Source organism: Larimichthys crocea, chromosome XXIII (genome assembly GCF_000972845.2).
Source record: "Larimichthys crocea isolate SSNF chromosome XXIII, L_crocea_2.0, whole genome shotgun sequence".
In the NCBI taxonomy this organism is placed as follows: Eukaryota; Metazoa; Chordata; class Actinopteri; family Sciaenidae; genus Larimichthys; species Larimichthys crocea.
The window spans coordinates 15,090,710-15,101,180 of NC_040033.1; the positions used below are offsets into that span (position 1 = coordinate 15,090,710).

A 10,471-nucleotide genomic window follows, 5' to 3' on the forward strand; every position below is an offset into this window, starting at 1 on the left:
TTAGCATAATGAAGTAAGAGATCACCAGGACTGTGTTTACAATGGGAGGCTCTGACGTCCTTTCTGTCCACTCAGGATCCTGTATTTGTTTTAGGCTGTAACCTGACTGGGTCAACCCAGGCTCTGTCCACACAGTTCCTGATGAAAGAGGTCATATGACATCAGATGTACGACAGCAGGTCTCTGTGATGCTTGTCCTGATAGCAGGCACACTTTGGCCTCACGTATATACACGTGATCAATACTGAGGACTTAAAGTGGTGCTCTCCTGCTACTGGCATTGTTTAACTGGACAGATCATTTGACAGTTTATCACTTTCACTAGGCTGTTTATACAATGTGTCTTTTGGAATAAATCAAATTTGATTATGTTAAAAAAGAAAAGCTCTATTCTCTTTTTTACACATTAGTCCGTTTAACTATATTTTACATAATAGTCTTTGTGTTATTGTGGCTACACCCTTTGATATATGCATATGATTCAGATTAGAAACATACAAACAAATACATACATTCACAGAGATTTATTTTCTGTGGTTTGCCACAGATAACTTTGATTTACTCCATTTAGAGCAGCAGCAGCAGCATCTAGTGGACACAGTCAGAACTCACAGAAGAGGCTGGAAATATACATTTGTATTAGAGTAGGATTTATATAGTTATTGGTGCTGTACAACTTAATCATTCATAGATGTTTTCCAAGAAGGAAATCAAAATAAATTAGGCCTCATTTTTAGTAAAATAATATTTTTTCACAAGTTATTGGAGTTGAAGCTGTTTCCTCTTTCATTTGTAGTTTATTTATGGCTGTCACAGATGTAAAGAGTGTTTTTATGTATTATTATTTAATAAAAAACAGCTTTAACCAGGCATATACATTACTATAGAACATATCTTGTATAATTATTCATGGTTAAAAAAAAAAAAGGAAACAACTTTAGTTTCACTTTTTCATTCACAGTGAGTCTTCTGCTGTGAGTCTACTCAAGTATAAAGCTAAAGTTTAAAACATGAAACAGAAGGTAGAAACATAAATAACATTTCGGGTGGATTTATTTGTGTACATTCGTGCCTCTTGTTATGGGAAATGAAATGACATCGCTTCCTTAAAAAAAACTACAAATCCAACAATGCACCTCGATCATCCGATGTTAAATTAGGGAAAGTACGGAACTGTCTGAATATACGCTTTACTTTCGTTTTCGCTTTTTCTGCTGACTAACTGTGAGTATCTGCCCGTGTCGTGCGCAGCATTGAATTACGCACACAAAGAGTTAATTATTCTTCCCAGCTCAAGTTTTGACGCTTTATTAAACTTCGCTGATTAACTTTTCATCTGCAGAGACGACATGGCTACTCTGGGTATTCGCGTCGAGTCGAAGAAACAGGTGAGCTCTTTTGTCTGTGCTAGCACGGTGTTAGAAATGTTCAACAGCGACCTTTTTAAAGCTACTTTACGTTCATAAAAACCAAACCCTCTGTGTGAGGGATGCAAACAGGTGAGCTGAGCTCAGATAGGCGTTTGTTTGGATTTGTTTGGATGAGTGCACAGGCAGCAGGTACATATCAGGCAATTAGCCTCATTAGCCTGTGTGAATAGCAGCTGTTTCACCATGTGACCAAATATACATGGAAATGTTAATAATTTATATAATCTCTCTTCTTTGCAGGTGGATGACTTCTGCCAAAATCTCACTAAAGAGGTAACTTATGCAGTACTTTTGAAATCTTTCCCAACTGTCTCATGAAAAGTTTTATCACACTCCTAAAGAACAAAGTGACATGATTATTATTGGTATTATTTTGTAATAACAGGCAGAAGACTTGGTTACTAAATTCTTCCCTCGGAAGCTTGAAGAGCTGCAGATGCTGCTGAAGGTAAAAGACATACTGGGGGTGCCGCAGGGGTCATTCAGGGTCACCTTGGGTTTCTACCTGATTTCCTGTTCGTTTGCATGGTCTGCAATTTAAGACACATCTAAGAGAAGTAATATTTATGACTTGCTTTTTCTCCGCCAGACGTCCTTCAGCTGCGATGATCTGGCATCCTTGAAGGCTCCGCTGGACATCCCGATACCAGACCCGGCTAAAGAAGAGGCCAAACGCAAGAAGAAGGAGGAGGTATGTCTCACAGTCAGGAGGTTTGAGGCTCTAATGTCGTGAAATTTGATGTGACTCCAATTAAGGGCGCAAAGACATTTAAGCATTGGAGGGTTAGCTGTCATTTGTTAAGAAAACAGGTTTTAAGATGTTAATATTGTGCCATATTACTGTATTAGGTTTCATAGTAAGGAATTAAGGACCAGTGTGTAGGATTAAGTGGCATCTAGCAGTGAAGCAGATTGCAGCCAACTGATTACCCCTCGCCTTGCCCCCCCTCTTCCATGTGTGAAGGAGAAACTACAGTGGCCACAAAACTCTTGAGCCAGTACTTGGTTTGTCCATTCTGGGCTACTGTAGAAACATGTCTGACTCCATGGAACATATTTATGAATATTAGCTTCAGTCTCTGCCATATTCAGTAAACAAATCTGACACACTGTAGCTTCAAAGTATCTAATTTCTTTGAGCCATTAACGTTTTTCAGGAGCGCTGCATAAAGCCTCTCAACTGGGAGCCTCTGCCACGTTTATATTTAGCGTTTCATAAAATACCAAGACACAAGAGTCCTTTGTTACCATGGAAACCAATCGCTGTGCAGTGTTCAAGGTCTGTTTTACAAATTGGCAGTGAGTGTCCCCTTTTTATTTTGGATAATCTTGGAAAAAAAAATAGAAATTGAATTGAACGGTGATGCATTTATTTGGCATGAAATTATCAGATTAATTTGGAAGAATACCTGTTTATATGGACGGAAGAATGCTGCAGCACGAAACAGTCTCTGTCTTTAAGATGAAAACAGAGAAGTCATTTAAGGATAAGTGTTTTTTCACACTGTACAGATGTCTGCTCTATTTTAGCAGTTGCTGCCGTATTGCACACATTGATTTAGTGGAGGAAAGTGTGCAGCGCTGCCAGTGTCACTAGTTTTACGTGGGGGGAAAATGGGTTGAAGGAATATTTGGGATCATACAGCAACTCTTGGGAAAAATCTTGAGGCTGCTGGAGTGCATTCAGAAGCTGTGTGCAAAAAGCAGGGACTGCTGGAAGTAGGTTACATTTCTTATACGAAGAGAAAAAAAATCCAACATTTGACATCTTCATTTAGTCAGCCACGGGGAAAAAAAAAAATCACGTGGGTGAGCTGTCTAAGAGATTAATAGGTAGTGAAAACTCTTTGACCTCCTGCCTTCTGTTCTTTTGTTGCAGAAGGAGGCGAAGGAGGGGAAGAAAGACAAGGACAGCGATAAAGAGGAGGAAGATTCAGGTAAACGAGTTAATGACGACAAGTGATAGCAAGAAATGTATTGATTGAATGTGGAAGAAATATGATGATCCAATGCAGTGGTTATCAAATACTGTACAACACGGTCAGCTCATTAAACAAGGACACGTCTGGGTTTGTGTGATTGCAGTCTGTACAAGGACATGCAAGAAGTGGAAATTGAAGAAAATATGAACGGAGACTGGTATCTAAAAAATGTTCATATGCCAGGATGATGATTAATGTCACAAATCACATTGCAAAAGATAAACTATGATAATAATTTGTCAATCTGGCAGCTACAGTAAAAACAAGGAATATTTCTTAAAAACATTTTAGCGACAAACCGATCCACAATAACGGTTTTCCACCTATTCCCTAACCAACTGAAATGGAGGAGTCAACTATAGCTAATGAGAAAACGAAGCCATTTTTATGTCTAAATTTAAAAAAATAAATCCTTGTCAAAAACAACCCAGGTGACAACCAAATGAACCATGAGTTTCTGATATTGTGACTTGTGACGCAATATTTTAAAGATGTTTTGTCCACCAGGGCCTCCTTGCGGTCCCATCTGCAGCAACGAGCGAGTGGAGAGTCTCCTGCAGCAGGTCAGGCCTGAGATCCAGACACTCAAGGAGAAGCTCAACACGGTCAGTCCGTCACTTTTTGAATTGAACAAAAAAATAAGTCTATGTGGTTATTAGCTTTACTTATCTGTTGCATATATATGAGGAATATGGCTTTGAGCGCTTTTGAAGGACCAGTGTGTGCATCTAGTGACAAGATTGCTGATTGCATCCAACTGAATATCAAACAGTATAACACGTACTCAAAAGGACCCATCTTGAGTATGGTTTGAATTGATATGATTGTATTGATATCAGTGCCATCATCGGAGCAATTTTTACTTAACTTTTACTTTCTTTCTTTCTTTTTACTCTAAAAAAGAAAGAAAGAAAGTACCCTTAGCAACCGTGCCCGTATCCATAACTCTGAGCAATGGCACTTCTGGGTTGTGTTGTGTTTGGTTTGTCTGTTTCGGGCTACTGTGGAAACATGATGGTCGAACACGGTGGATTTTTAGGCACACTTCTGAACATTATATTCCTTTTCTGCTGTGTTCTGTTAATGAATCCCCCTGAATCTCACACACACACACACACTGGACCTTTTAAGTAACAAAAACATGCATGTTACAACAGTGGTTACTATCAATTGCTATGACAGATGATCTTCTCTCTTTTTGAGCGTATTGTTGTTTTAAATGTGAACACTGTGACAAACTCATATATTATGCTAGAGATTAATAAATTCAGATTTTCCTGCCAGGTGTCAATGTGGGTGCAACTCCAAATCCCCAAAATTGAAGATGGTAACAACTTCGGAGTGGCTGTACAGGTTGGTAACTGCTGATAATTTGATGAAGAATCAGTGATGGACATAGTACACACCTCATGTACTGTTAATCTCTCATGTGTCACATATCCAAGTCAGGTTTAGCATCTTTGTTCTTGTGCAACAGGAGAAAGTGTTCGAGCTGCTGACCAACACGCGCACCAAGATCGAAGCTTTCCAAACTCAGATTTCAAAGTAAGAGCCCACACCGATGCTGCTAGTTTTTATTTGAATGATAAAGAAAAGATGCAGTAACACCAACAGGATGCATCACATCTTTGATTAATGCTGATATAGTTGTTCATGTCCATGTTCCCCTCTCATCCACACACAGGTGTTGTCTTTTTTTGTTGTTTGCCTGGTTCAAATGAACAAACACATAATGATATGAGAGAAACAGGAAAATGCCGTTGTGTCGCAGGTTGTTAAATAAACACGTCTTCCTCTCTTCCTGGAGAGAAAGAATACCAACAGCAGAGCAGTAAAAATGTAGGAGCCAGCCATTTATTTTGGCAGCAGCGTGAATTCCTGTAAATATGAATTAGCTTCTGTCATTTAAATTACACAGCACAGAAAACTAAACAACTGTATCAAAGCTTACACTCTGAGGTTTGAGACAAAAGGTACACGTTCACTGTCAGTGTGGAAAAAAGCTAAATGATGCTGGTGACAGTTAATACTGATGGATAGCTTGAGTGGGAGGCTGCAGTCACACAGCAGCATCAGGCTGTCGCCTCTAACTAAATCAGACACTTGGCTATTTACAGACAACACTACCTGCTAATTCATTATAAGCTGGTGGGTCATAAATTAAGGCTGACTGATCAACTTTAATTTATTAAGGCATTGCAAATGCTCAGGTTCAAGCAAGGTAACGAAACAATTCTTATGACACGTTTTTGTTTAAAATGAAATAAATGCATCAGATTGTATTGACATTTGTAGGATCTTTTTTTCTATCCTCCAAGAAGAGACGCAGCCATGCTGTTTTGCAAAGTACCCTTATGCGCTGGTCTGATGTGTACACAGTTACCAGTGTCATGAATGTGTTGTTCAGACTGAACAGCAACAAAACACGAGTGTCAGGGAGCTGTTAGCCAATCCTGGCCTCTCAGACGTTTTAAATTTTAATCATAATTTACAAAATTGTGTAATGAGTAAATGCATCAGCGCACTTTGCGTGAAATAGAAGAAGAATCCTCTTACGTAATCCCGTTAATCCTGTATGACCCTTTCAGGCACAATGTGGTTTACGCTGCTTTCAGCGCTGCGTCCAGTGCACTCTGTGGCCAGAGTTTAACCTGGTCACAAGCACGCTCGAAAGCTGCAGCCTCGCTTTAATCAAAACAGGACAGCGTGTTTCCCTGACATCACAACAATAATAGACATTTTGACATTTAAAGTGACACTCAGGGTTGATTTCAAAGATGGTCAGGTGGTATTATATCCTGTTGACAGGCAACTTCTCCATTGTTTTGTTAGATATTACAGCGAGAGAGGTGACGCTGTGGCCAAAGCCTCCAAACAAGCCCATGTGGTCAGTATCTCATGTTGTGTGTCTTGATCGTTGTCTTGATTGATCTGTTGTGTTTTAATGTCACATGCTCAGTGATGGAATAAGGTGTTCATTGTGTACCACCAGCTGACTGTGTTTGTACCATCTCCTGTATGTTTATTTTTTTTGCATATGAACTGTGTGTTGTGTGCTTTCTGCTGCAGGGAGACTACCGACAGCTTGTTCATGAGCTGGACCAGTATCAGTACTGCGAGCTCCGCCTTGTGATTCAGGACATCCGCAACACATATGTAAGACACCCACACCCTGTGATTACAGTGAAGCTGTATTTCATATATGAAAATGGGTCCGAATTGTACAAAAACTTCCAAACACACAAGCTGACAATGACCAGTTTACTCCACAAATGATTGCGTACATGTCTGAATCTTGTAAATCATGTGCATCAAACTTCACACGCCATCTGTTGTAATCATGCACTGTATATTGAATAAAACTACCCACACATTCATAAAATATTCCAGCCGTGTCCCAGCAGCAGGGACGGTGGCTAAATGGAATCCATTTCTTCTTAATAGGAGGGTAATTAAACTAATTGCTGTGCTTGTATTAAATTGATTGGTGCTCCATCTCCCATCCATTAATCACTGTTTGTCTCCTTCCTCTGCCTATTGTCTTCTCATGTTTGATGCTGTTAATGTACAAGGCGGTACAGGTGATGATGAAAGGAGCTGTTTGACACAATTACAGCTCCGGATCTGGGCGTCGCTCTCTTTTATTACCGCCTCTAACCGCTCTGTCTCTCTCGCACGCTGCCTATCTTTATGTCTTCCTCGCGCTACATTTCCACTGATGTATCTCTCTGTGTTTCTCTCTCAGGCCGTGCTGTTTGACATCATTAACAAGAACTATGACAAGATTAAAAAGCCCAGAGGAGACGGCAAAGCTCTCATCTACTGAGACTCTCTCCAGCACACTCACAGGCTTTTTAACAAGATACAACCAGTGTAGGATGACACTCTTATCAAGTAACGATACACCTTCTCTGACAAAAATGTCTCCTTTTTCATATTGTGCGTTCATTTTCGCTCAGATTACAAAATAAAGAAACATGATTCTGACAATTCTGTCTGCACTTTTTGTCTGAATTGAATTTAAAACATAGTTGTAGACAATAAGGGTAACCTCCATATTCATGATGTCAGATTTATGTAGTGCTGTCACAGGTAACACACGATACTTCAGTTCTCTTCACAACCCTAATGAGAAGCTGTGACTTTCCAAAAACTTGCGCCTGAGCTTTCAAGGTCACATTCACATCCTTCACACATATCTACTGAGGATTTCACACTACTTTACGGCTGTTTATCAATGTCTGTGGTGGTAAAAAGTTCCTCTCCTGGCAGACCAGGACAGCTCCAGCTTGGTTTGAGTCTGTACCAGCCCTGATAGAGTCCCCTCCACCCCAGGTAGCCCAGAGCGCCTCCCAGCTGCTGGGAGGGGAACTTTGGGAAGTGTGCGAGCAGACACAGCAGCAGGAACATCCAAACGGCGAGTAGAAGTACACACAGGAGGAAGATAAACCTTAAAGGGCCACTGTGTGATGTCTGCAGAGGCTTTGCTTGAGCTAGATGAGGGCCAAAGACAGATATCTCCTCAACAAGCAGCAGGCAACACAAGCAGAGGATGAGGACGTCCTGGGATACTTCGTAACCTCTCCACACCATGTTGGCTTTGAGACAGGAGGCTTTGGTCTGGTCTTCATGCAGGAGCAGCAGAGGCTGCACTGGGGCGGCAGTGCTTTGGATATCCTGAGCAGTCATAGGTTCATAACAGGTTCCTGCCGCATCCTCCAGCAGGGTCAGGAGACTCCGACAGCCCCACCAGAGCAACCCCACAACCCCTATCCGAGAGAGGTGGCGAAGCGAGAGAGAGAGGGAGTGACGGGCTGAGATGGAGAGGAGGAGGATGAAGGAACCTGTGAAGGTGCAGGTCCAACCCCAAGTGGACCTGAGGAACTTCCTGTTGATAGAAATCAGTAAAAAGATTGTAACCACAAGCATCACTGCTGCCAAAGGACTAACACACTGATACGTTTATGAGGCTGAATTATAAGTTCAGTCTTTTTAGTTTATGAACACTTACATAAGGAGTAATATAAGATCAAATCTTTTGAGCTTTGAACAAAGCCTTGTGGTTATTCAATTCGCATATGTGTATTAATTTACTTAAAATGTGTGGTCGGTTCCATTATACGTAGAATATACAGCACAATATCAATATATATAGCGACTTTTGAGGGTCAGGAAATCATTTATGCTTTAATAAGATGTATAATGTATGAATTAAAAAACAATTTAATAATATCATGCCTCCAAATTTGATGACATATATTTAGATTTAATATTTATTTTTAAATATTATTTAAATGTATTAACTTTAAAACCACACCAGACCCAGTAAGGCTATAGCAGAAAATGAGTGTGCTATAGCACATTTTATGAGAGAGGGACAAGGAATGTGTTAAATATTATTTAAAAAGTTACATAATCCAGCTTTAATAATGATGAAGGTGAGCAAAGCATGTACAGTAAACTGATCCTTCACTTACATTTGATCTTACAATCAGTAAAGCATTCATTTTTTATATTTAAAAAAGTGTTGATGTGCCTTCGTGAAAATCCTTCTTAATGTCATGGTGAAATTTGAACTTTTATCTGGTCTTTAATGTGACTTTAATGACCTTTGGGTTCATACACACATTCACAATGAGGGCAGGTTTTAAAGGAGCACACAGGTCTACCAGAAAATCATGCAGCCACATTATTAATTCACAGCAATAACAGAAACACAAACATGAACTTTCCAGGGTTCTCACCTGTACAGGTAGTGGTTGCCATTGGCGAAGATGCTGTACTTTGACACCCAGAAACTCAGCAATGGCCCAAACAGAACCAAACCAGACAGCATCAAGTGGAAATGTCCTCTGACCAGGCGGCTCCCTAAAACCCTGGCCAGTAAGTTTGTTACAAACACCAGAGCAGCGTTCAGGAGTCGGAGGATGAATTTTCCTGGCAGTGCCAGATCCGCAGCCATCTTGTGTAACTTTTCCAAATTGATCTCTGGTGCGAAGCCATTTGAGGAGTTTTCAGCCTTCAGATCCATGTTTATAATTTCTCTGTTCGTCTTCCTGATGGAAGCTTTTCTAGTTTTAAATTTAAATTTGACTTCTTTCTTCTTCTTCTTTTCTCTTTGTGTCCAATTAGACCCCTGTGGTAGAGTCGGCCTCACTTTCTTTTGTCTTTGAAAAGCACGCCACTTCCACTTTGAGAGCCTTTCTACTCTATCACTGTCAGACGTGCAGGAGAGCACATGGTTTATAAAAATACAACCCCCTTGTCCCCTTTCCCCTCAAAAGCCCTCCCCCCCTCCACAACACAGACTCACAGAGCGGGGCATGTAGTGGCTGTTGCTGTGACTGACCCCATTATTCTCAAAACGATGATCCAACACATTGTGAATCTGATCCCATTAGATGGCAGCTGATGATCCAAAAACTGCCTCCGCGGCATGAAAATAAACCCTGAATTGCGCATGATGTCTTAAAACAGCTCTCCTTTGCAATCACTGGCGTGATGCAACATTTGTTCAGTTACATTTGCATTTAGCATCGAGAGAATCTTGTCTTTTCGTGCAAAAGGAATCATTCTGACATAAAATGTATCATTTGGCTCCTTCTTTGGTTCTCCTTTAGTCTCTCCATTCTTAGAATCAGCTGTTCGAGCCAAAACTAATTTAAGTTATAAACTGTTGCCAGTCTGCATTTGGCGCCCTGAACAGCTGCGTTTCTCACAGCACTTTGAGTCTTTTTTATTTCCAGGCCCACTCCTCAGGCCAGAGCCTATTAAACCTCTTTAACTCCCAGAGCCAAATTGACTACATTTAGTCTTTGCATGGGATTTATGCTCAATAAAACAGGCTTGAAGTGTTTCCACAAGTGAGGACATCCAGTCCCACCGTTAATATAGACTCCAAATCCATTATACGTGAAGGACTGGAATGTTTGTTTCCTTCAAGTGACACAGTTCTTACATAACAACATGTACACGGAGTAGCTTTAACATTCGTTTTCCTTCTCAGTTATTCGCATTCAAAATCCCAAGTGCCTTTTTAATTAAAAACCACTATAGGAC

The 10,471-nt window shown here is 40.5% G+C and overlaps 3 protein-coding genes across 4 annotated transcripts in view; 2 read left to right on the forward strand and 1 right to left on the reverse strand.

The window, feature by feature from the left end:
- Positions 1-10,471, forward strand: part of LOC104927518 (sialic acid-binding Ig-like lectin 12) — a 311,739-nt gene that overhangs the window by 40,933 nt on the left and 260,335 nt on the right. The window lies entirely within an intron of this gene.
- On the forward strand, positions 1,119-7,402 carry psme1 (proteasome activator subunit 1). The gene is made up of 12 exons (XM_019253031.2): positions 1,119-1,224; positions 1,343-1,388; positions 1,671-1,703; positions 1,816-1,878; positions 2,020-2,121; positions 3,310-3,367; positions 3,920-4,017; positions 4,697-4,765; positions 4,890-4,957; positions 6,245-6,299; positions 6,482-6,568; positions 7,158-7,402. Exons 2-12 carry the CDS (start codon positions 1,350-1,352, stop codon positions 7,236-7,238), a joined length of 753 nt encoding a protein of 250 aa, XP_019108576.2. The 5' UTR covers positions 1,119-1,224; positions 1,343-1,349; the 3' UTR covers positions 7,239-7,402.
- Positions 7,522-9,644, reverse strand: fitm1 (fat storage inducing transmembrane protein 1). The gene is made up of 2 exons (XM_010741612.3): positions 9,157-9,644; positions 7,522-8,300 (listed from the first exon to the last, which is right to left on the reverse strand). The coding sequence occupies exons 1-2, from the start codon at positions 9,441-9,443 to the stop codon at positions 7,634-7,636; spliced, it is 954 nt and encodes a 317-aa protein (XP_010739914.3). The 5' UTR covers positions 9,444-9,644; the 3' UTR covers positions 7,522-7,633.

Bases quoted from the DNA above. Each gene is read 5' to 3' on its own strand.
- psme1 (XM_019253031.2), top strand. From the start codon at position 1,350: ATGGCTACTCTGGGTATTCGCGTCGAGTCGAAGAAACAG. The intron at 3,368-3,919 runs GTAAACGAGTTA...TTTGTCCACCAG, and splicing joins TAAAGAGGAGGAAGATTCAG to GGCCTCCTTGCGGTCCCATC. The intron at 6,300-6,481 runs GTCAGTATCTCA...TTTCTGCTGCAG, and splicing joins CCTCCAAACAAGCCCATGTG to GGAGACTACCGACAGCTTGT.
- fitm1 (XM_010741612.3), bottom strand. From the start codon at position 9,443: ATGGATCTGAAGGCTGAAAACTCCTCAAATGGCTTCGCACCAGAGATC. The intron at 8,301-9,156 runs GTGAGAACCCTG...TTCTATCAACAG, and splicing joins GGCAACCACTACCTGTACAG to GAAGTTCCTCAGGTCCACTT.